This window comes from Mauremys mutica, chromosome 1 (assembly GCF_020497125.1).
Source record: "Mauremys mutica isolate MM-2020 ecotype Southern chromosome 1, ASM2049712v1, whole genome shotgun sequence".
Lineage (NCBI taxonomy): Eukaryota > Metazoa > Chordata > Testudines > Geoemydidae > Mauremys > Mauremys mutica.
In genome coordinates, this window is record NC_059072.1 from 208,420,105 (window position 1) to 208,446,609 (window position 26,505).

A 26,505-nucleotide genomic window follows, 5' to 3' on the forward strand; every position below is an offset into this window, starting at 1 on the left:
CCCAGATCAGATCATTGGGTGGTTTTGTAATATGCACAATGATGGAATGTGACCACCAAATTGATTTTAATTTAACTAGGATTTGAAGATGAAAAGCCAGGGCACTAACCCAGCTTTGCCACCCAGTGCCATATCCACAGCATAGTTTGGAAAAGCAAGGTTATGATTCTTTCATTCAGATGGCATAAAGGTGGTACAATTCAGAATGGTGATGGATATAGACAGGGGCAGCTCTATAAATTACGGCGCCCCAAGCATGGCGGCGCGGTGCGCCGCCCTTCCCCGGTCCCGCGGCCAGGGCAGAAGTGTCTGCGGCGGGTGCGCTGGTTCGCGGCTCCGGTGGAGCATCCGCAGGCATGCCTGCGGGAGCTCCGTCCAAGCCGCGGGACCAGCGCGCCCGCCGCAGTCATGCCTGCGGGAGCTCAAGCGGAGCCGCGGGAAGAGGGGACCCTCCGCAGTCATGCCTGCGGCAGGTCCGCTCCTCCCGGGGCTCCGGTGGATCTCCCGCAGGCATGACTGCGGAAGGTCCGCCGGAGCTAAATGCCGCCCTGCCACGACAATGCCGCCCCACGCGCCTGCTTGGCGCGCTGGGGTCTGGAGCCGGCCCTGGATATAGAGGGAGTAAAGTGCCCGAAGCAAACAAATTAATCCTCCTTCAAAACCCTGCGCGTTGGGAAAAATTAGTTGCTTTGATTTTTACATCTTTCACTCGCAGGACCCCTGGCCATGGCATCTTTTTATTTCACCCAGTGCTGTCCTTAGGCATATGTAGCATACAAGGCATAGGGCACCTGAAAATTTGGAGCACCCTGGGTCTTCGGGTCCACCCTCCCACCTCTTCCTATCCCTGTTCTTATCTGACCCTTCCTGCAGCTCCCACCACAGCTGGCTGCTGCAGCCTGGGTGACTCTTCCTCCGGAGGGGATCTAGTACTTAAAAGTGAAAAAGCCTTGGAGCCTGCCAGACGTATTAGCACAACATTGAAACTGTTAAAGAGCCATTCAAGGGGTAATGAAGCCATTTAACAGGCATTTGCCAACCCCCAGGTATATACTGTCAGTTTCTGAATTTACTGACAAAACCAGTTGTGCATGACTGTAATATTTACTCAGAACGTGTTCGTCTACACTACAGGACCTTAGTTTAAAAATTGCTTTAAAAATATGTCATTAGTGAGTTGCTGAAGATTATAAAATCACATCTCTAAAAAATCCTTGCATAGATTTTTAGATACACAATCTGAGTATTCATCTTTAGCCTTAAATGCTTGGATCTCCAGACATATAGTTTTTTAAATAAATCCTTCAAAAGACCACCCTTATCTAAAATACACATGCGAGCCCGGGCTGCCATCAGGTATAGGGGCACCAGTTTAATAATACTGCATAGGGCCCCATAAATCCTAAGGACGGCCCTGATTTCACCACACATTTACTTTGTCTGTTAATGATGTTCTTGCTGTATCAAGGGCAAATGTGACTGTATATGCTACACAGCTGTTTTTATGGGTGGGAGAGGGGAAGGGAGTGCAGGAAGATTGTATTTCAAATCTCCAGTATCCTGGAACCCAACAGGGAGCGGTTGACGCTTGTCATGCCAAAATGAGGATAACAACACTATGGTTTTTTTGTCCAGTCTCCAAAGTATATGCACACAGGCAACTGCTGATCTGAATTCAGCACAGACAGTGCTAAGGTAGTGCTATGCACTTCCTAGGATTCCAGGTAATTTCTGTGCTCTGTCAACTGATGGACACTCCCTTTTTGATCGAGTACTCTGTAAAATGTAGAATGCACACTTAAACTGAAATAAAAGAAGGCTTCCTAATGTTCATATTCAAAAGTTTTGTTTGGCTACAGGCACCGGTACCTCTGCATGTCTAAGTTGGAAGCTTCAGGATATTTTTGTGTTGCCATTGAGGCTGCCCAGAAACAGTGAAAGAATGCATGGAGGAAGGGAAAGAAGTAAAACAGGCAACAAAGTTTGCTCTACACAAAGTCTTGCAGTTTTCACTTGCCTAGCTGCCATTTTTCATGTTCAGTAATCGTTATGAAAAGTCTGAAAGGCAGAGAGAATTGTCAGCACTGCTGAAACACAGTTGCTTATCTCCTAGTAGGGAATTCTTAGACTGATAAAATAACAGTTGGCAGTCTTTCATTCCTGAAGCAATGCTTCAGCATCCGGGTACAACTGTACCTTTCACTCATACAGGTGTTTTGAAACCAGCACAAGGGCTGATTAGAAGTAGCAGACCAAAGCAGGTGGATTTTGCTCTCTCCTCTGTCAGAGAAGGTTTTTGCCATTTGTCCTGGCCCACGCTCTGGAAACACTATGTCATTCATGTTGCAGATAATGCTGCTGTCCTTGGCTTCAACATAGCATCCATAGCTTCAGCATTCTCTTGGTATATCACCAGCTGCCCAAATTCTCTGAGAATTTCCCATTTAAACGTGTGCTGTAAAGACAAAATAATTAGTATTATAGACAAAAAATACTAATGTGCTTAACTGACAATCAATAAACAGAGAAAGATAGGAAAGGCCCATTAGACCAGGCCCATTGAATCGTCATGGGTTGATCTCTGCACCTGCACAGAGCACCATGATTTTAATGGGACTCCAGTCAGGCCCTGGAGTCCACCAGTGCAGATCTAGTTGTAGGGTCTAGGCCTTAATCTTCAGGTGCATCTCACCCTGCAAATGCAAGAAATGCCCCCTCTCCCTGAAACAGAGGCCTACTTTAACATTGCTTAGTTTCAGCTGCCACTAGAATAAAGAGGCATTGACTTTAAAAATTCCTGTATTGTAGCAATATAACCAAGCCTCAGTTGACCCTCTTATTTTCATATCAGTGAGGATTTCCCAATAAATGATCTGACCTTCCGTAAGATGAAAATTAAATTGCTAAAGCAGAAGAATTTTTTGCTTTAATACTAAAAAGTGGAATGGCCACTTCAATCTGCCCAGGGTGTTGTTTCACACGGGGCTAACTGCATCCTGCACCACTAGACTGAAAAGCTAAAATGACATAGGGCCAGATCCTCTGGCGCATTAGGGAAGCTTTGCACTGCTCCCTTAGCACAAAATGGTTCTAAAACTAGTAGATGCAGGAGGATCAGTCTAGTATAGGGGACCCATCCCTGCAGTGAGTCCTGAACCACCTCCCCTTCCCATGGCTGGTACTGGGCTGTGCCTGGGGGAAAGGGAGAGCGGGCCTGGCTTGCTCCTACGTTCTGTTGTTAGCCAAAGCAAACCAGGTTAGTCTTTAGGGGTCCGACCCTGAACTGAGAGAACCCCAACCTGCAGGGGAGGCGTTGTCTTTTTTTAATGTGTCCATACGGTGCCCAGCACCATGGGGCTCCACCATAAAACAGATATTTACTACTACCAATATTAATGTGGCACAAGGAGTTATTCACTTAACTACGTTTGTGGGCCAGGTCCTGGGGTCTGGCCAAGAAGCACTCAATATGAGTCAAGAGGAGACGTTAAATAAACTGTTTGTACCATGTAAACAGACTTCTGCTGTCTGGAGAAGAAAAGCCATTGTTTATAAAAGGTCATTAAGCAGGAAATGGTTTATTGCCTGTTGATTTTAAAATGGGAACAACTGTGTTGAATCAGCCCAGAATGGCCTGGGGAGTGTGTAAAACAACTATTTATTAAGCCAGTTTACATATCAAACGAAAAGCTCAGCATTTTTTTGATGTGAAGGATGCTTGCTTGCATTCGATATTTTAAGTCGTATTTGTGCAGCGCAGTTTGTTATAGAGCTGTTTAGATGCTTTTAAAGCAGTGTATTTTCTGGACTTTTATAAGTAATTCCACACAGATCCACTGTATAGCTAATTTTGCAGATGCAGCACAGGATATGGTTAACACTTGTCACAATAAATAATATCAAGTAGTCATCCAGACAATCCTATCTCTGTCTGTTTTCATTAGATCTGAGTTTGTTTTTAAATCATGCCTTGTTTTCTTTTATTACGAATGGGTACTGCCCTTCTAAACTGGCTTGCCACATTAAATCTTGTACTCTTGGCCATTAAAATGTTAACAGACTGTAGGTTTAGATTGTATTTCTTTGTTAAGGAAAGGAGAGTACACAACACATGTTCTAAAGATATGGGCCAGATTTTAAGGTGGTGTAAACAGGCATAGATCCACTGAAGTCAATGGAGCTCCCTGGATTTGAACACGGGGACGATTTGTTCCCCTAAGAGGTGGTACACAGAAAGGAAGAGAGCAGCACTTCTGAGGCATATACTGAATTTGTATGAAGTCAGAAATGGTTAATATTGGGCAGTTTAAAAACAAATCAAATATTTTGTAGAGAGTTGTAGCACAGGAACCCTGAAGTTATGTCGCTCCTAAGACGCTTATGGTAAGTGTGTGTCTAATCTTTCACTACTTACTATTGTGCTGTGCTCCATCTTCATCTTGCTGAACATCTGTTAAAAGAAATGCAGCATTTTAAATATGTGAGGTGATTATTATCTCTTCTTTACAGTAGCCCCACGGAGCATCAATAAAGAATCAAAGCTCCATTGTGCTAGGCATTATGCAAACAGTAGAAAAACAGTCCCTGCCTCCAAGAGCTTACAGTGTAGTTATGATAAGAGGCAATAGGTGGATGAAATCCACAAATGGAGGAAGAGGATGAGGCAACAGGAAAGCAGGCAAATCATTGTACAGTTAGCAAATATCTTTGCTCACTACCTGTCTAGCTTTATAAGGATGAAAACATTAGAACAGTCTAAAGATGCAAATTAAGGTTTTGTAAATTTCCAGGCCTTTATGAATAATTCCAACTTGGCTCTACACAACAACATTAATCTTCATGAGAAAAACTTACAAGCCTTAGGTTTGTTGGGCCAAGTGACCTTCTTGTCTAGCAATTCATCTTACACTTAATTATGTTATCCTGAGTCTGACATGGTTACAACTACACTGCATAACTTAGTTACCTTGATATTACCTAGTTTGGATGCTGAGACTATGGCTTTAAATCACAGCCCTGCATTGGGTTGGAGTGGCTTTGCACCACCCTGTGGCACTTCGGAGAGGTATTGTGCCTCAGGGAAGCGCAAAGCCCCAAGTGAGCACAGCTGATGCAGAAGGGGGCAGGTCCCTGCTTTCTCACCACCCCTTTGGGAGTGCCTAGTGCTGCTAGCCAGTAGCAACCCTTGAATGTGGCTAGCCCCTGCATGGGGTTGAAGAGGGAAAGTTCTTTGTGTTCCCCCCCTCCCCCCGTCTTACATGCTCTCCCTGGCATCTCTGCAATTTGCCCCACAATGAGCGCGCACATACATGGGTAAATATTAGAGCTGGCTGGGAATTTTCTGATTAAACTTTTTCCCCCCCCCTGGAAAATGCTGCTTTGTTAAAACTGACACTTCCCATGGGAAAGGGTCGGTTTGGACGAAACGTTAGTCTGGAGAGTTTCTCAGGTTCAGGTTGGAATATTTTTTGAGGGGGTGGGGAGGAAGGATCAGAGAAAGACCCACCTCCAAATAGCCAATAGTCCAGTGATCAGGGCACTCATTTAGGAGGTGGGAGACCCTAGGTTCAAATCCCTGCCCAGGGCTCCCACATCCCAGGTGAGTGCCTTAACCACTAGGATATTGGTTATTCTGGGGTGATTCTCTCTGTCTTTTTTTGCAAAAATATTCATCAGGTGTCTGTTTCATTCTGATGCGGAATGGAACTTTCCCCCCCCCCCCATCTCAAATTTTCACCATATGGGACAGCAGTTTCCCCTCCCCATCCCCTCAGCTCTAGTATATCTTCAGTCTTGTTCTTGAGACATCTATTGGCGCTCTCTTTTGTTTTATCTTGTTTTATCTATATTTCTGTGTGAGCAGCTGCAGACATGCAAGCAATCCCATTCGTAAATGGGGATTTGTTTGCTTGTTTGTTACATGGAATTATAGTAAGAGATAATTGTTTCTCACTTGAGAAATTGTAGAAAACTGGTAGAGTAGGGAATTTGTAATAGGATCTGGAGCCTTTCATCCAGGGGCTAGACTTGGTGACCTCTCAAGGTCCCTTCCAGCCCTAAACTTCTATGATTCTGTAAATCATTGATTCTAATCTTCTCAAAACAGGTGATAATCCCAAGTGATTATCATCCGGTTTTGGTTTGGTCTATATGAACTGTGTGTGTGATCTCAGTCCAGTTCTTAATGGAAAGCTGTCCATATTGCACAAACCCCTCCTTATCATTACACTCCTTTCGTGGATAGTCTTGGCAGAGAAGCCAAAGACTGAATAGATGTGGAGCTCAAACTACGAATTGTATTCAAAGGAATGGTTCCTCAGGTGTGAGGTACATTGGGATAACACCATGAAAAAGTTTACACTGCTACTTCTCATGATGTACCAGTTTTTTAGCTAATTAGGAGTATGGCCCCCACTGTTGTCAATTCAGCACTTGTCACATGCTCTAGTTTCAGTTATAATGTAGAGAATTCACAACTACGTATGACAAATTGTAGAATATGAAATATTTTGGAAAAATGAGATGAACTAGTATGTGTATATATATATATCTCTCTCTCTGACCAACAAGCGTAAATGGTTTAATTACCTGCATACGATTTCCGGTGAGGGGATTTCCTTTTCCACAGCCAGCAGGTTAAAACAGCTAGACCAGCTAACACAATGGCAACGGCAAGGACACTTCCAGCCTGAGCTCCCGGTTTATTTAGATCTAACCGACTGCTGCTGGTCGAGTTAGGGTTTGTGACGTCTTTCGAGTCTGAAGAGGAATAAAGAAAAGGAGATCTATGGTCTCAAACTTCATTCCAGATGAGTGTTCAACTGCATTTTATAGACATGAGATTCACACAAGTCTATAGGCTTCTGTATCCCTCCTATACAAATAACTTTTATCCCACCACCACCAATATTTTCTGAACAAGGCCAATGTTCTACCTACATGGTTTTTAATTATTAATCATTATTACACACACTTTTTAGGCATACGTTTTCCTCCTGTGGAAGGATTTAGTAACACAACTTCTCTTAAAAATGACAGCACTACGTGTGTTCAAGTGACAAAGTCCTGCCCAATCCAAAGCTGGCTGTCATTTTGGATATGCTCTTCTGAGAAAGGAATCTACTGAACAGCTTTCGAAGATTAGTTTTTGAGTGATTTGTGTACTCAAAATTAGACTTGTTTTCAAACAAGAATGAGGGCCAGATCCTTAGCTGGTGTAAGTTGTAACCAGGGCTGGCTTTATTAACTGCAGGGCCCGATTCGAATACCTGGTGGTGGTCCAGGGCTTTGGCGGCACTTCGGCAGCGGGGGGTCTGCTCCAGGTCTTCTGCAGCACCGAAGGACCCCCCGGAATGGACCCCCTGCAGCCGAAATGCCACCGAAGACCCTGGAGTGGACTGCTGCCGGGTGAGTAAAAAAAAAAATTAAAAAGGCGCCTAAGGCACAGGGCCCTCTTAGGCATGGGGCCCGGTTCCAGGGAATTGGGCGAATTGGCCTAAAGCTGGCCCTGGTTGTAACCCCCTGGATATCTGATCTCAAAGCTTTCAAAGCCTCACCAATGACCATGAGGATTCCCTAAGGGGACAACCCAAAATGGCAGCCATGTTTGGCAATTGTCATGAGACCCTGCAGTTCATCCTGCAGGTCACCACACTACATATTGTTATGTAGTGTGGTGTACATATTGTTGTGCCTGTATATTTACTTATATATTACCAACCCACAGATACACAATGATATTACTTTAAAACTGTTGCTGCCTCACTGGACCAAGTACAGGATTTGACTCAGCTGCCATCGTGACATCGTTCCTTTAGTGGAGAAAATCCCCTACAGCCATTTTAAAACTTTGTTTCCTACTCCAAAAACCTACTGGAACTAGATTTCTATGAAAATGTGGCTTCTAATAAGTATTCTGCTGTATGTGGGCAAAAATCTCTGGCAGAATAATTGTTCACATGTGCCATAAGAATAGGGTTGCCAACCCTCCAAGATTGGCCTGGAGTCTCCAGGAATTAAAGATTAATCTTTAATTAAAGATTGTCATGTGATGAAATCCCCAGGAATACATCCAACCACAACTGGCAACCCTACATAAGAAGCCCCACCCTTTCCTCGTGGCACTTGCTAGTTTGGTTGTGCTGCTGGCTAGCAGGGATGATGCCCCAGTAAGGGACAAGAGAGGCGATAAGAAAGCTCCGATATCTTATGGTCCCTGCCCACAACACAAGTTGCGTCCTCTCCCCACCTTCTCAGGGCCAGCTCATATCATACTCTTAACCCCATAGCCCACTCTTCTTCTGCCCTGATTCAGGAGACATTCACCACTTCTCCTCCTCTTTTCCTGGTTCCAGATTCCCCTTCCATTCAGCAACCATGGCAGACAGTAGGTTTGAGCTGTTGCCTATAGACTTGTATTTTTTTTTAATATCTGCTGTAAATAAGCAATAAAATCAGCACATGTGCATTCAGAATAATGGGTGAAATCATGGCCCTATTGGAGTCAATGGCAAAATTCCCATTGACTTCAGTGGGGTTATGTTTTTTTTGTTTGTTTGCTTGCTTGCTTCTAAAAACAGTAGAGCAATGTATTCTGGGAAAGTTAATAAACCTTATAAAAGGTAAAATAATTCTTTTCAGAATGAATGTGACAAAATGTCTCTAGGAAGATAACAGTGAACAGGTTATTCCTATTTTCTACAGGGTGGAATGTTGGCACTAGCAAGCTACCAACTGCCCCTTATCTTGCAATCTGTACTCATGTATGTGTGATCTTTGCTCACGCTAGTAATCACATTGATTTCATTGGTATTACTTCACTGAGTTTGCAAGATAGATCCCTTTAGCTCTGACCCTGCAGCTGGCTCTGCAAAGGTGCAGGGGTCTACCCACAAAGTGCTGCTTGCAGCATCGGGGCCTAAGATTGCACTGTCGGGAGCAAGGCTTTATCTTGTCTTTATGCTTGTCTGTTAGGCATCTATCATGCTACGGGTGCTACAGCATGTAAAATTGGATTGGAACAGAACAGGAAAAGTTCTCTGTTTTGTGAATTTGAGAGGCTAAGTCTTGGTTTTTATTACTAATAACTTCCATCAGCAATAAATGGTCTATCATCCATGTGTCTCTCATTGATTGTTTTGAATGCTTTGGCCTAATACCATTTCGTTATTTGGTGCTTGGCTGAATAATCCAATTAGACATTTGGTACAAACCTAGTTTCAACAGTGTCTCTGTCTTTAAAGCAGCTTTGGAGACTGAAAACAGAACTTTAAAACTACCCACAGAAGCAGCATCGCTAAGAGAGTGGTTGTCAACCAATGTGGTGGGACTTAAGGAGTCATGGATCCACCACATATTAAAATGTCTTTCCTTTACAAGTAATCCTTCAGCACCAAGCTAGGCCTAGTGTGGTTCCCACGGGAGCCGAAGGGGGAATCACAACAGGGCTGCCCGGGGGGTTGGGGGGGGGAGCCAAGTGGGGCAATTTTTCCCCGGGCCCCAGAGGGTCCCCCATGAGAATATAGTATTGCAACTTTTTTTTATGGAAGGGGTCCCTGAAATTGCTTTGCCCCAGACTCCCTGAATCCTCTGGGCATTCCTGAATCATAGTGATTCCAAAACTGTTGCAGGGGAGTGGGAGAGTACTTCTGTGATCAGGATGGTGCTTCTTACTTCCACACAGAGGAACGGTGATTTGTGTGCAGATCTAGGAGGCTTAAGAGGGTGTTTAGCTTCATTTGAAAAAAGTCACATTTAAATATAAACACTGTGGCCTAAATTTATATAGGCTTTAAAAATAAAAACTAATTTCAGTAGGTCACTGGACTATCATGCTGTTAATTAGGCTGCTACTCATCAGAGATGTACATGTAGACACACACACACACACACCCCTGTTATTTGCCAAATATTAACCAACTTACAGAGGACAGTTAGATTTTGCTGTAGTAGTTCATTTTCTATGATGCATCCTACTTTTATATCAGAATTTGCTTCAATCTTCAGTGTGCTGAAAACACTGTATGTGCCATCATTGTCTTGGATGATCTTTAATGATGATGGACGGAGGGAGCTGTTGTCTGTTCTATTTATCCAGTAAATGTTTGGCTCTGGGTATCCTTGGCTATAGCTGCAACTTAATGTCACCTCTTCTCCAATATTTCGGCGGTTCCCTCTAGGTTCACTTAGTACTGGCAGGCTGTTATTGGCTGGAAAAGGAAAAAAATCATAATCATTCCTTAAAAGATTAAGGAATGACTCAGATTATAGAGTACAGGTTCTGGGGTTTATAGACTCATAGCTCAGACTTAAATATCAGCCTGCATGGACATTAGGCCAGTTACTTCAGTGATTTACTGAAGGAGGCAGAAGGCCAAACCAAAGGGAAAAGGGTCTTAAACTCACTTCAGTAGCATTTTGCAAGAAGGTTCTGAACTAACTCAGACAAGGCCCCACCATGGAAGAGGTTGGAGGAGACGTATCGGAGAGCAGAGCTCTCCCAACTGTTCTCCTGGTAGAGATCCCCCATAATGCCCATCAGGGTAGATGGGGATACACACACAGTTGCACAGAGGAAGCCCTGCCTCCAGGCCTGGCAGAACTGCATGCGGCTAGGGCCATCCACATTGAGATCCTATGTCCTCTGCACTGGCTTTAGCAGGTTCTTTCCCTGGCAACACATTTCCATTATGCCAGGGGTCGGCAACCTACGGCACACGAGCCGATTTTGAGCGGCACGCAGCTGCCTGCTGTGGTCCCGGCCCCCAGCCTAACTCAACCCCACCGCTCTCCCCTGCGGGGGGGCAGGAGGCAGAAGCTTGGTCCTGCAGCAGCCAAGCTTCCCCCTCCCCTGCTTCTTCCCCCAGCGTGGTGCTTTCCTGCCCCGCCCCCTCTCCTTCCCTGCGCCAGTCAGCTGATGGCCCTAGCAAGGGGGAGAGGGAAGAGCGGACGCGCGCGTACACAGCTCGTAGAGGAGACAGAGAGAGGTAGGGACGGAGCCTGGGGGAAGGGGGTGGAACAGGGCACATCCCTTCCAGCCCCCTGCCATGAGCTGCTTAGGGCAGGGGGCTGGGAACACCCTTACGAGCCGAGCACCCCAGTCCTCTGCCCTGACCCCCCCCCACACTCAGCCTTCTGCCTTGCACCCCCCACACCTCCAGCCCTGAACCCCCTCACCCCAACACACAGCCAGCCTTCTGCCCTGCATCCCCACAGTCCCAGCCCTCTGCCCTGCATTCCCCCACACACCCAGCCCTCTGCCTTGCTCCCTTGAACCCGCCCACACCCAGCCTTCTTCCCTGCACCCCCAGCCCTCTGCCCTGAACCCCCCCACCCCAACATACACCCAGCCTTCTGCCGTGAACCCCCACAGTCCCAGCCCTCTGCCCTGACCCCCCACACACACACTCAGCCTTCTGCCCTGACCCTTGAACTCCCCCACACACCCAGCCTTCTGCCCTGCACCCCCCCACACACACCCATCCCTTTGTCCTGCACCCCCCCCACACACACCCATCCCTTTGTCCTGCACCCCCACAGCCCCATCCCTCTGCCCTGACCCCCCTACACACACAGCCTTCTGCCCTGCACCTCCCCCACACTCAGCCTTCTGCCCTGACCCTTGGATGCCCCCACACACCTTCAGCCCTCTGCCCTGCATGCCCCCACACACCAACATACACCCAGCCTTCTGCCGTGAACCCCCACAGTCCCAGCCCTCTGCCCTGACCCCACACATACTCAACCTTCTGCCCTGCACCCCCCCCCACACCCATCCTTCTGCCCTGCACCCCCCCCCACACTCAGCCTTCTGCCCTGACCCTTGGACGCCCCCCCACACCTCCAGCCCTCTGCCCTGCACCCCCCCACACCCATCCCTTTGTCCTGCACCCCCACAGCCCCATCCCTCTGCCCTGACCCCCCTACACACACAGCCTTCTGCCCTGCACCCCCCTACACATACACTCAGCCTTCTGCCCTGACCCTTGAACTCCCCCCACCCCCAGCCCTCTGCCCTACACCTCCCCCACCCCAGCCCTCTGTCCTGATCCCCCTCCCCCAGCCCTCTGCCCTGACCCCTGAAGCCCCTCCCCCCAGGTCTGGGGTCCCAGCCGCAGGTCCTGCTCAGCCTGCTGCTGGTCTAGGTGAACAGAACCCCAGACTGGCAGTGAGCTGAGCAGGCTGGCGGCGTAAGATCAGCATTTTAATGTAATTTTAAATGATGCTTCTTAAAGATTTTGAAAACCTTGTTTACTTTACATACAATAGTTTAGTTATATATTATAGACTTATAGAAAGAGACCTTCTAAAAATGTTAACATGTATTACTGGCACGTGAAACCTTAAATTAGAGTGAATAAATGAAGACTTGGCACACCACTTCTGAAAGGTTGCTGATCCCTGCATTACACAAATAAGGAACCCTGGATCACACAGAGAGACTTCTGCAGGTGACAGGAGTGGGTGTATGGTTGTAAGGAACTGGCTGATCTCCCTATTTCCACATGGAGGAATGCGATCCATGCATGGATCTAAGAGGCACAATCCAGGCCTTCCTTTGCGTACCGTACTATTTTAAAGCTATTTGGGGCTAACTGACTTTGTCTCTGTCAGTCTTCCAAAATATCACAAAGGAACAAAGAGTGGTATATGAAGGCAGATCAGATTAACAAATGAAGTACTGCTTTACACCACAAACAACTCCTTACAACATAAATTCCCAGCTTGCTTACAAAATATTGTTTTCATTAAATAATTTTCCATCTGGATAAATAAACTTTCAGAGGACATGGATGCTTTTCACAAGGGACAGGGCTTTAATTCTGAGAGTGGCAGGAAGCCCAAAAAAGGATCTACTCTTATTTTCAGTTTACTGCCTAAGGCTGTGATCCTACAGTCAGATTCACCCAATACCTTCAATACGGTGTTGCCCAGATGTAGGCATTGGCTCGTGATCATCAGATGGGAGGATTAGGGACTAACTTTTTTTTTTTAAGATCAGATTCTGGCCAAAGTGAGGCTAATGCCTTCCTCACATCTGTGACCGTGGGAACTGCACAGTAACATTTGCTCCAAGCTGAACTGTTTACGACAGCCAGAAATGAAGAGTCAGTTAAGCAGAGTTGTAATTGCTATCCGCAGCTTCAGAGTCACTGTCTTGGATTTTATTAGGATGGGGATGGTGTGAATAAATGCAATAAGGCAGAGGAGCTCAGAGGTTATGAAACCTATACTGGCAAAAATAAAATAGATCACTTCATCCTTCCAAGCAAAAAGAAATGGGGGGGGGGGGGAATGGGGACCAGAACAACTGCTGGAAGAGAGCCAAAAATTAAGAGTGTACCAAATATCTAATCATCACTTTTATTATTTGTATTATATACCCTGTTGTGCTAGCACTATACAAATGGGACAAAAGTTAGTCCCTGTCCTAAATAGTCCTTGGTTCAGCCAGGCACGTAAGCACATCCATAACGTTAACATGTTTAAGTGTGTTGCTGACGCTGAGCTAATCTGACTAGATGGAATTATTATATGGGTGAAGCCAAATAGCTATTTAGTTACTGAATAATGAAGTATAAATATATTAAAGTGGATCATTACAGCTGAATGTTTGTAATGAGAATCAACACCAACCGTAAATCAGCCTCCCAAACTATGGCACAATATATATTACTCTTTCTATTGCATTTGGTTACTAACCTATTGCCATTACAAAATATATTGATAACACTGCACTGCAAATGGAACATTACTTGTGGTTCCATTATGTGCACTTTGGGATTTCTCTCACTCTTTGTCCTAATTAAAGCTTGTTTTCCACTTTGGCACCTGAGTCTGAAAAAAAAATTACTTTTACTCTCTACCCCCAACCTGAGTTGGGTTCATATCACATCTGGCTCTCGGGAGAGGGGCAGGGGAAGCAGCAGAGCCAGTTACGCCACAGGTATCACTGGGCTTTGGAAGGTCATTAAAGAAAATAGTCATCTGAAGACAAATAGCAAAACTATCACTGAGATTTGGCCAAGTATCTATCTGAGTCAGAATTTGGGTACAGTCCTGCCTGAAACTGCCTTGTTTAACTACCCGCTCAGTAAACATAAGTGTTCCCTCACCCCTTGCCCCTGTCCCTCCCTGAACAGCTGAGGGAAGGGTAAGCCAAACAGTTTGTGCTTCAAAAATTGGAGGACTAGATGGTTTTGAATTCTTTATTGTGATACTGTCCTTGACCGAGTTAAAAGCTTGGATTGTCTAAGGCAGGGGTCGGCAACCGGTGGCTCGCGGCTCGCCAGGGTAAGCACCCTGGCAGGCCAGCCCGGTTTGTTTATCTGCCGCGCCGGCAAGTTCGGCCGATCGCGGCTCCCACTGGCCGCAGTTCGCGGTCCCAGGCCAATGCGGGAGGCAGGAAGCCGCGGCCAGAACATCCCTTGGCTCGTGCCGCTTCCTGCCTCCCGCATTGGCCTGGGACCGCGAACCGCGGCCAGTGGGAGCCGCGATCGGCCGAACTTGCCGACGCGGCAGATAAACAAACTGGGCCGGCCCGCCAGGGTGCTTACCCTGGTGAGCCGCGAGCCACCGGTTGCCGACCCCTGGTCTAAGGGAAGCAAATTAGTGTGGTGGCACCACCTCCATTTGGGGCATGGGGAAATCCTCCGCCCTTAGCCTATTGTGTGACAAATGCCCCTTCTGCAGCATCCACAGAGATCTAGGGTGGCAAACTGCTCTTTAGTATTGGTTTTATATGGAATATAAGGGCTTACCTGCTACCTTGAGGGCCACATCTGCACTGTGAATAACCCTGAAAACTACGTCCTTCTTCTGTACTATGCACTGGTACGTGTGTTCATCTCTCAGGCTGACGTTTAGCAGCAGCAGAGAAAAAATGCCATTTTCCAGCTCATCCTGAAATAATCGAGTCCTGTTTCTGAAGTCTGCACACTGATCGCTTTGGTTCTCGTGACCAGAATTAAAGGTGTGTACCACTGAACACGGTTTTGAACCATCCGCTATTTGCCAAAAGACCCGTAGCTTACTTAAAATGAATTTTTTCTCTTGAGGATAAATGCAGCTCAGTTCAGCAGTGCTGCCTATTGTGCTGATAACTTTCTTATCTTCCTTGGCAGTAACTACAAAGATAAAAAGGGGAACAAAGAGAAAATCAATCTGACGAAAAGCAGGTTAATATACTTGTCACAATCCTACTTACCAGCTGGTTTGAAAAGGAGTACTTATATTTTCAAAACAAGAATATCAATATTCACTTGTTTGTAAAGAAAAATAATTGCCTAGGGCCAAGTTCTGATCTCATTGCCACCAAAGAAGGGAGAAAGTATGATCCAGTGATAAGGACACAGGTTCAAAGTTCTCTTCTCCGCCACCAACTTTGTGTGTGACCTTGAGCAAGCCACTTAATCTCTCTGCTTCTCAATTCTCCATCTGTAAAATGGGGATTAAAATGGAGACAACAGCACTTCCCCACCTCACCAGGGTGTTGTGAGAACAAATACATTAAAGACTGTGAGGTGCTCAAGTAAAGAGGTGAGAGGCATACAAGTACCTACAATAGAAACAAAGTAACTGTGACTCCACTTGTCCTACTCCTTGCTTGCACTGCTATTACTGATCCTTAAAGATCACATGTAGCATTATGTATCCATTTGTAACAATTTACCAAGGGTTCTGATGGATTCTCCATCTCTGACAATCTTTAAATCAAGATGGGATGTTTTTTTTTCTAAAAGATGTGCGTTAGGCACTCTTTTGGGGAAGGTCTGTGGCCTGTGTTATCCAGGTGATCAGACTAGATGATCACAATGGTCCTTTCTGGCCTTGGAATCGCTAAACAAACATAATATGGTCCCCATGTTAAACGGACAACAAATAGCAAAATTGAAGTAAAGAACAGCAACTCCTTAAAACACAAAGAAATAAAATATTGGTTTTGAGAAGATATTTTCCATGGGCAAAATTCAGACACTCAGGCAGGCTGACTGGAACCTGTGTACATGGGTGGACCTGTTTAAATCAATGGGACTAGACCCACGGCTGGCCCTAGACCAAACGGCACCCCACGTGGGGAGCATCTTTGGTGCCCCCCCATTTGTTAAACTTTTGAATACCTTACAGCACCCCAAACCCAGTGCCCCTCAAGCCCGGCGCCCCAGGCGGTCACCTGGGTCGCCTTCCCCTAAAGCCGTCCCTAACTACACCCATGAGGAAGTAATATACACTGTGAGGAAGGGTGACAGATTATGGCACTATATGGAGATATGCTGCTAAGTTTTAAGTGAAGGGCTCTAGACACTGAACCTACATTAAAATCAATAATAACTTTTACTGTACTAATGATGAGTGCAAATGAAAGTAACTCTTGGACTGCCAGGCAATGATGCTGGGAGGAGCAGTGTGTGCAGTTGACCCATGCGCTCACACAAAGCCCCACTCAGCACATTGCCCCTTGCAGGATTGAAACTTAAAAGATTCCACTCTATTAATATAAAATAAATCTTCTTAAACAGTGCCCATCTCTCTCCCAGGGATTCTTCAGGTTTCCCTTCCCTACATTTTCACTTCTTCCATGCCCTCGGATATCTCATATCCACGACAGCCATCCTCTCTGGAGGGAGGGCTGGATAATCTTTCAGTTGTCTAGACATGGTAGCTAGAGATCAGTGTGAGATGGCACCTGTACCCAAGAGCCAGCAGAGGAGCTGTGCTCAGCCCAGGGAATGAATTGTGGAAGGGTTAAAAAGGCTGCTATTCATTCTACTTCACCATTCAGTCCTTTTCATTTTGGCAAACTGTTTGTGTTCCAAAGGGTTTATTAGGACCTCATGAAACCCTCTTAGTTACTTCCTCGTTTGTGCATCAGCATCATCACTGTTAACAGGGAAGCCCAGGAATCATGTTTTAGGCTCTGTGTCTGTGACTACTTACGCACACGTTTAACTTGATGTACATGAAAGTCCAATGCAACTAGTAATGTGCGTAATGCAGTTACGCCAATCCCAAGCATACAAAAAACATGAGTCAGGCCTCACAATATCATGGGATTCATTTAAAAATCACAAGATTTTTTTTTTAAACGTTGGATTCTATTCCTTTGCCTTCTAGTTTCTCGACACATTTATGTTACTTCAAGTTTTTCTCCACAATTATGGGGGCTAGAAACCTACTTTAATCCCCTCTTCAAATAAACGCTAGATTCTCACAAAATGACAGGACTCAAAGGGTCTGAGCCAAAGCCAACTGAAGTCAATGGGAGCCTTTCCATTGACTTCCATATGCTTTTGATTAGGACCTGGGGCTTGGAGGGAGAACACCAAATATTGTAAGAATCATGATAAAATCTCAAGTTTTGGCAATACCTTAAACGTATAAGAGTATGCCTGCATTGCAGCTAGAACGTGCCATTCCCAGCCTGAGGGAATCACCAGACTTGCACTAGCTCTGCTTGAGCTAGCATGCTAAAACTAGCAGTGTGAATGTTGTGGCACTGGCAATGGCTTCAGCTAGCCACCCCAGGCTCTGACCTAGAAGGTTGGGCAGGCTTGGACTAGTGTAGCTAGCCCAAGCTGCTGTCAGTGCCACGACACCTATGCCACACTGCTATTTTTAGTACACAAGCTCAAGCAGAGCTAGCGCGAGTCTGTCTACCCATGCTGGGAATCACACCTCCCAGCTGCAGTGCAGACATAGCCTAAGGGTATGTCTACACATCAATTAAACACCCCCGGCTGGCCTGGGTCAGTTGACTCGGACTTGCAGGGCTCCGGGTGTGGGGCTGCAAAACTGCTGTGTAGACATTTGGGCTCGGGCTGGAGCCCAAGCTGTGGGACCCCGCAATGGGGGGAGGGAGGGAGAAGGAGAGAGGGCAGAGCCCAAGCCCAAGCCCAAATGTCTACACAGCAATTTTCAGTCTTGCAGGCTGAGCCCAGGAACTCAAGTCAGTTTGATCCGGGCCATCTGCAGTCATGCTGTGGAGCTTTAATTCCAGTGTAGAGGTACCCTAAGAGGCCTCAGTCCCGTGAACAAAGGTACTACTTGCTATGAATAAGAGTGGCAGATTGTGGCCCTAAATGGAAAGGTCATGGTATCCTGCAATACATTTACTGCTGGTGTGGTAGGGTCACATTCTCAACAAACACCCTTCCCCATGCCAAGGTAGAGTGCGGCGTGACTAGGCATGTACGGTTTTAACAAACACTAAATGTGACTCAGCCACCAGTAGATGATTCTGTGTCTAAGAAGAATGGGGCAACTCTTAATTCATCTATGAAACAGCAAAAATACTTTAAATCTCATTAGATAGTCTCTCTATCCCTGTACCCACACTTTATTTGGGGGTAAATTAGGGAGCTTTTAGGAATCAAGAGTGTGAGAAATGTTTGGGGCTTACCAGTAATGTATGGTGCTAGTTGTATTACTGGTATCTGCTTTGTCAGGGCATCTCAATTTCGATCTGTACAAGTCTTAATGTTCTATTTGAGAAGCCTCCTCTTGGCAGATGTGTTGATTATGCTGTGATCACTAGGTTCTGTGCAGGAAGGGCTTTCAAAACTGTGCTGCAAATGTTAATTTCTCTTTCCAGAGGTTAAGGCTAGTGCATTTGCACACAGCACTGTCTTGCTCCTTTTTCATGTTAACTAACTCAAAGCCAGATTCTGATAACTCATTCTGCATAGCACTGTGTTTCATGAGTATTCTCATTGACGTCAGTGGGAGTACTCTGGCAGTAAGGTATTATTCAGTCCGAAAAAAGGTACCCAGGTAGTCTCAGTGTCCTTAATAAAATCACAAGGACATTTGACATTCTTTAGGCAAATTACAGAAAGTCTCATACTAAAGAATCTTTATGATTCCTGTTCAAAAGTACTGTTTAGATTTCTGATTTATGTTGTGCACATACATACTCTGCATATTCAAACAAATGCTTGTATTAAAAGTGATTATAATGAAAATAACTTTCTCTTAACTTACCGCATCCCAGAGCACAAAGAAACAGTAACCAAAGTCCAGAGCTAAAAAAAAACAAAGATAAAAGCTCAATGATGATAATGCAATCATAAGTGCATACGTACTGTTCACCATTTTAAATACAATAGTAGTAGCATAGCTTAGCAACAACATATGGGTAGCAGTATCTATAATAGAGACTCAGAATAAGTATCCACATTTTTGACAGCTAGAAAATGTCACTTTAAAATTATCACTCTGTGGGAAAAGGCAATAAATGAAGGATAATACACTATACTGGGCTTGAAACCAATGCTATCTACCTTTCTGATTAACAGTTGACTGGATCCATCTGTGGCATGTCAATGAAACATGTTGATGTGACTACTGAAAAAATAGCTGACTATGCAGATCACCTTCTTGGGTGTATGGGAATATATACATAGATAAAAATGTATATAGGGAATACGTCATGGTGTTGAGTGGTATAAAGGCCTCACTGGCATGACTCTGGGATGGCTGCATCATTCCCAAGTGGCAAAGCCACAAGTGGGTTATGCAGATCATTCCAGTCATCTCAAATAAGTATTTTGTATATGTCATATGTTACAGGAAAAAACTATTTTATGAATGTTTTAGAAAGTCCCAATATTTTTTTAAAGCTATGTTTGTAGAATATAAGAACAGCCATACTGGGTCAGACCAAAAGTCCATTTAGCCCAGTATCCTGTCTACCGACAGTGGCCAATGCCAGGTGTCCCAGAGGGAGTGAACCTAACAGGTAATCATCAAGTGATCTCTCTCCTGCCGTCCATCACCACCCTTTGACAAACAGGGGCTAGGGACACTATTCCTTACCTATCCTGGCTAATAGCCATTAATGGACTTAACCTCCATGCATTTATCTAGTTCTCTTTTAAACCCTGTTATAGTCCTAGCCTTCACAACCTCCTCAGGTAAGGAGTTTCACAGGTTGACTGTGCTCTGTGTGAAGAAGAACTTCCTTTTATTTGTTTTAAACCTGCTGCCCATTAATTTTATTTGGTGGCCCCTAGTTCTTATTTTATGGGAACAAGTAAATAACTTTTCCTTATTCACTTTCTCCACAGCGCTCATGATTTTATCTATTTATACCTCTATCATATCCCCCCATATGAAACCCTCCACCCATAAAGTCCAGGTGCCTTCACTGTTGTAAGTCTCATTGTTCAGAACTTGGGAGGGAGAGAGATAAAAATGAAAACCAATAAATACAACACACACTTTCCAAAACAGTCTGAAAATAGAATCTCTATACATAACAATGCCACAACTCTGACGTTTGGACTAATTGCCCTTTCCCATTGGTATAAAACCCCCACTACTAGCTCTTCAAAGATGTAAGAAATCAGACTTAAAAGCCATAACACTTTTATGTCTAGCAAAGCTCTTTTGGCTGAGATTGAATCTTGCCCATCGTGGGCCTCAGATAGGGTTAATTTTGGGGGGAGGGGGTGGTCACATTATTCTGGCTGTTTGATAAAAACAAATGTAGCTGTGTGAAGCTGCTCAGGGTTTGGAATGTTAAATAAGTCTCAGTGGGCTGATGATGCAGCTTAAAATAAATTCATTTCTTTATTACTGAGAAGTTTTTCAAGGAACAAATGGGAATTGTGCACTGTGTAACTTATTACCGCTTCATACTTGTATATTACACACACAAAAACTGTGTTAAAAGTACATTATTAAGGTAGAAAAGTCAAGCATTCAAAAGTTAGAGAATCTCAGAATTAAGGCGGCCTGTACAATCGTACTTTACCCCCCTTGTGTGTATGCATTATGATATAATCTTAATTGCAGATCACATATTTTTTTCACCGGACAGCTGCCTCATTCTGTGCACAGACTGGATGGTGCTCACTGAATAAGTAGTTATTTCATATTATATTTTCTCCTCATTCAATGAATGGCCCATCTCTTCTTTGTGGCACACTCTGCTCTGAAGACAGAATTATTAATTTCCTCATGGACTTTTTTATGGAGCTCATTGCTATGGTATTTGAATGCTTCACAAACTGTAATTTATTCTCACAGCCCCCTTGTTTGACTTTGCAACCTTACTAATGTTCTTTTAAAATAGTTTTGTGTGTGTGTGTAATTCCCTATGCTTTTAAAAAAGCAAACTGAAAAAAGAAATTGCATCACATGGGATCATGTGGACAACTGCTTGGGTCATCAGCAGGACTGGAACTTTCAGACCCACTGCAGAGACCTCTACCACTTGAGTAATGGAGTAACTGATAAGAATAGTAGGTTGTTATCCTCTATGGACCAGCACTAGATGGAGATGAGACACACATTATGAAACCCATTGGCAGATGTATGGTGACAGCGAGGAATGGTGAGACTCAGGAATCTTGGGTTCTATTCCAGGCTCTGGAGGGGAATTTGCTGCAATGAGCACGGAGTCTTGTTCCCCAAGCTTGAACCTTTCTGCCCCATCGCCTACAACTTGTTGCTGTCCCAGTGCTGTCTCTTTCCCACCCTGACTCTTGTCTCTCCTTGCCTACTTAATCCCAGTCTCCATTCCTTGGGTTCTTCATCCTAGTCCCCTGCTCTTTGCCCAGCCAGTCCTAGGATTCCCCTCTGGACTTGCTGGTTGAGTCCCTAACTCACCCCGCCCGCACCTAGCCAGTGCCAATTCCTGGGCTTCTCATCCAGTCCCAGTGTAAACCATCCACATTTTAGCTCCTTGCCTCAATCTCCCTTCCACCTTGGCTCCTTGTCCCAGTCCCTTTGCCCAGCCAGTCCCAGTTCTCCCTCTGTACCGTAACCCTACATCTGAGCTCAGTGTTCCCCCCAACCAGCTGGCTCCTAGTCATCCCCTGAATTTCCCTGACCAGTCCCAGTCTCACCAGATTCTGTCTCCCAACCTACTCCATTCCTTCTCCCTAGTCCAGTTTTGGCCCCTCTGCATTCAAATCAAACTGCTTCCTCCTCCACACATGCTGGGTGCCAGCAGGGGGGCATTGAGAGGACATCGGGCTCCCTGCACTCCGTTCCAGTGCTTGGGCCTATCTGAGCCCAAGGCAGCTGGGAGCTACCACTACAGCGAAAATCCAGCTCCCCTCCTGTAGCTCTGGGCTGGAGGCAGCATGCTCAGTCACTGTGTGGAGATGGGGCACGTGCAGTCTGGTTAGTGCTAGGAGCTGTGAGGGGATGGTGCATGATCCATGTATATGTATGTGTGTGTTTCTATATAACATATGGCTCTGGAATACCGTCCTTAAAAAAATCACCTTGGTACTATTTTTAAATCCTGTGGTTTTGTTTGTTTTTCTTCTTAAACAATGGGTCTAATCATGGGCGGATTAGGGTTTGTGGGGCCTCTGGGCCAGAGCAAGTGGCGGCCCCTCCCCACCCCTTCTGCCCAGAGTCCCCCTGCCTCCAGCCAGGGAGCAGGCTCATGGTGTGGGGTTGCCCCACTCTGCCCTCCTGGCGATCCTGCCTGGGAAATGGGGTCGGGGCTTGCCTTACTCTGCCCCTCCCCCCCCGGTGCTCCAACTGGGGAGCAGGGTCGGGGTGCGGAGGCGCCCATTCTTCCAGACCCCCCCCACTTGGCTGTGGCAGCTGGACATGGGCCCCACTGGCTAATCCGCCACCGGGTCTAGTTTCCTATTGAACCAAAGAGACAGCAATGCTTGTCTTTCATGGGACCTTTCAGGGAATTCCCCTTAAGAGGTATTGCTGGTGCCAATGAGAAAGTAACAAGTGTAAGTGGGGCTGTCTGTGCTATGTAGCCAAAATGCATAACTGGTGTCAATATAAAGGTGTTATTGGATTAGGATCTTAATATTTCAGTCCAGAGTTTAGACAAGACAGATCCGGGGGCTGACCATCAGGGGCGGCTCTAGGAATTCCGCTGCCCCAAGCAGGGCGGCACGCCGCAGGGGGCGCTCTGGCGGTCGCCGGTCCCATGGCTCTGGGGGACCTCTTGCAGACGTGCCTGCGGAGGGTCTGCTGGTCCCGCAGCTCTGGTGGACCTCCCGCAGGCATGCCTGTGGATGCTCCACCGGAGCCGCAGACCAGCGGACCCTCCGCAGTCATGCCTGCGGGAGGTCTGCCGGAGCTGCCTGCCGCCCTCCCGGCAAAATGTCGCCCCAAGCGCACGCTTGGCGCGCTGGGGTCTGGAGCCGGCCCTGCTGACCATCCTCCCTCCTAAGTGGATGTTAATGCTGCTGCAGTCCACAGTGCTTGCAGAGCAGCTCAGTTACTGAGCACCAACCTGAGCAGGTGAGAGGATTCCTTCTTTCCTTGAAACCAGAGGAATTCCTCTGTGTCATGCCTGTTTGGGATTAATTCCTGCACCAGCTGGAGTGGGAATGATTTCCACTGACTTTAATGGAAACTGGATCAGTCCCTTAGTCTCTTTTTAAATGGGTTTGTTTTTCTCCATTTATTCCCCCCCACCACTCCTATTTTTAAAAACTTTCCGTGAGACAGGAGAAAGTTTCACTTCCTCATTCTCACTGTGGCCCAGTGAGATTATAATTCCCACTCTCATCTGCATATTTACATGTACAATTTGTCTTCTTCTCACGAGAACTGTTTTTATGCAGTTGAAAATTGCAATGTATTTTTGGTGTGTTTTTGCTTTTCTGAGCACATCAATAAATATGATGCTGTTCACGGTGCAACAACTGGCTGTTTTGTTTCACATTTAAATCAAATATAAACCTTGACTATGTCCTAAACTGTATCAAGAACAGCTCTTTGTGCCTCATCAATGTTATACTTCTCTTAGCTGAGTTATGCAGAATTCAGTTGCCCTAAATCTTTATCTGTTTCATGGCATTTTTCCATAACCATAGTTTTCCAGATAATATAAAACATGTGTTTCTTTAGATCTTTCTATTGTTCACACCTTAACCAAAAGGAAGTCTGTCTGCAGTGACATTCTCTCTACTTCTCTTTTTAAAGAGATTCTTACAGTGCGCCTCACAAATAAACATCAGTAACCACCTACATGAAACAGTTGAGTGCACTGCTGTGGTTTTTCAGCACAGAATCAGTCATGCAGAGCCCAGTGTTGGGGTTGATCACAAAACCCACAGTGCAAGTAATTTTACTGACCTTGATTGTCTTTGTATCCCTAATCCTGAGAGGTGCTGAGCTCCCACAACTCCTACTGTACTCAAGGGGAGAGGATGGGACTCAGGTGGGAATGATAAAGAGAAGTCCTACTTGTTCAGTGTGACACACTGACATCACATCTCATTGGAGGCATAACAAACAAATGTAGTCCATCTCCTTTGCTGTAGTGCATGGTAAAAATGTGTTGTTGGGGAATATCCCCCATTGAAAGGAACAAGATAAGCAATTGGCCTTGGGGATTAATCAACTTGTAAATGAAGCAAGAAAGTTTAGCCTTATTGCGCTGCGAGTTCTCAGATGAAGCATTTACTCAAGGGCTTGTCTTCCCTAGGAAAAGGGGTGTGTACCTCTATCACATGGTAATGAGAGCTAGGCAGAGAAATGTTTTGTGGAGGATTTTGCTATTTCCAGAATGGATTTTGTTCTGATTCAGAATGAAAACCAAAAATTTCAAGTTCTCCATGCAAAGGGATGGAGCCCCAGCTCTGGGGCAGTCTACCGCATGTGCTGTCTCAGGGTCTGAGGTCTCCAGCAGCTTGCCAGGTGGGCTGCCGAGGAGCCAGGAAACCAGGCTGGTTTCCATTAGAAGAACTCTGCCTGGTTTCTGGAGGAACTTTGTCAAAATCAAACCGTCTCTGCAGAATGTTTTGATTTCAATGAATCGGCAAATGTCAACCAAAAAGGTTTTGTCTGAATTTTTCAGACCACCTGTAGTAAGAACTATCATAAGGTAAAATCCTAGTGAGACAAGGCACTTGTAGTTTTCATGCAAATTAGGAGTTTGAGGTAAACCCTAGGCTCCTGCTAGAGTCTGAGTGAGTCTTAATTAGAGTTATAGGGGGGAAAATTTGTACATCTAATTCAGTGGGTGTTGAAGTCTCTGCACAGACTTTGGGCAGAATTTGGCTCTGGTAGTGCAGGATCTAAGTGCTAATTCTTAATCTGAGGATAAAGAAAGCACCTTTATATTAAGCTACTTAGAACCACAAAGGCCAGTTTTCAGATTTACTCTGATGTGTGTAGGGGTGGGGTGGGGTGGAGTGAGAGGGGGGCTGTAAAACTTGCCCCTTGTGTTTTTAGTTCAATAATAAAGTACCACTACTATTCAACAGCAAAGTAGCCTTCCCCTGCCATAACAATCCCAATAGCATTTTCTGCCTTTCCTGCTATGAATTCCAGTCAGTGTCAAGGGGAGATTTAGCTGAGGTTGTACATTCCTTCCCCACAAGCAGCAGAAACTACTGACTTCTTGATAAAAGAAGATTAAATTATGAGCAGCCTCAGCCTTACCCTGACAGCCACAACACACACACCAAATGGATTGGAGGTGGGAATGAATCAACCTACAGGTATCAGTAGCAACTGTGTTAGTCTGTATCAGCAAAAAGAGCAGGAGTACTTGTGGCACCTTAGAGACTAACATTTATTTGAGCATAAGCTTTCGTGGGCTATAGCCCACTTCATCGGATGCATACAACGGAACACACAGTAAGAAAATATTTCTACATACTCCCACCTTTTCATGTTCTCTGTATGTATATATATCTTCTTACCGTGTGTTCCATTCTATGCATCCGATGAAATGGGCTGTAGCCCACAAAAGCTTATGCTGAAATAAATGTGTTAGTCTCTAAGGTGCCACAAGTACTCCTGTTCTTTCAACCTACAGGTAGACACACACACCAGTCAGTGGGAAGAGTTGGCAGGAAAAGCTGGACCTTCCTGGAGCCTGGTCATTTTTGTAGCCAGGCCCCCTCCCCACTCACCAATGGTACTGACAAAATTGAGAGCAAGTTTAGCTGTTCCTAGCGCACCAAAACCCCTCCTGCAGCACAAGCACCCAAGACCTCACCTGGATCCAGAGAGCGCCACCCAGTTTTTGATGCCAACCCCCCAATCTGAAAAGAGAGCAAATGTAGATGCTCCTATTGCAGCAAGAAAACCAGGACCATGCTCCCCCTCAGCATAGCATTGATTGACCCCCCCACTCCCCGTTTGCCGCTTGGCTCCCGGGGGGTAGGAGCAGGGTCACTGATTGTCCACTGCCAAGGAAATGAGCTGACTTGGCCGGCTGCCGCTGGGCTGGCAGCCCTGCTGAGTGTTTGTCTTTCGGGCGTGCTCGGAGCAGAGCGACACAGGTCTCTAGTGCGATGGCCCAGTCGCGGGGGGGGGGTGCTCCGACCCGGAGCCCCCGCAGTTACCCAGCGCCAGCAGGCACGTGGGGGGCGCGGGGAGGGGGTCGGGGCAGGACGGAGACCAGGCGTGTGAACCCAGGGCGAGTCTCTGGGTGCCCCCCCCCCCGCCGGACTCACCTTCTCGGCTCCATCGCGGCGCGGGGCGCTGCTCGGGCGGACTCGGCGGGAGGCGCAGGCACTGTCCCGCGGCCAGTGGCAGGAGCAGAAGCGGTGGAACAGCCGC

General features: G+C 46.0%; 1 protein-coding gene across 1 annotated transcript; it reads right to left on the minus strand.

Annotated features, from left to right (window-relative positions):
* Window positions 1-1,268: 1,268 nt before the first annotated feature.
* Window positions 1,269-26,505, minus strand: ICOSLG (inducible T cell costimulator ligand). Its single transcript, XM_044981555.1, has 7 exons — window positions 26,400-26,505; window positions 18,979-19,019; window positions 14,760-15,125; window positions 9,924-10,208; window positions 6,589-6,759; window positions 4,415-4,450; window positions 1,269-2,455 (listed from the first exon to the last, which is right to left on the minus strand). The coding sequence occupies exons 1-7, from the start codon at window positions 26,411-26,413 to the stop codon at window positions 2,445-2,447; spliced, it is 924 nt and encodes a 307-aa protein (XP_044837490.1). The 5' UTR covers window positions 26,414-26,505; the 3' UTR covers window positions 1,269-2,444.

What these genes read in the sequence shown, in the direction of transcription:
- ICOSLG (XM_044981555.1), bottom strand. An exon ending in TCTTTGTGCTCTGGGATGCG is followed by an intron (nt 15,126 to 18,978) that starts GTAAGTTAAGAG and finishes TTATCTTTGTAG; the next exon opens with TTACTGCCAAGGAAGATAAG. An exon ending in TGTGGCCCTCAAGGTAGCAG is followed by an intron (nt 10,209 to 14,759) that starts GTAAGCCCTTAT and finishes TTCCTTTTCCAG; the next exon opens with CCAATAACAGCCTGCCAGTA.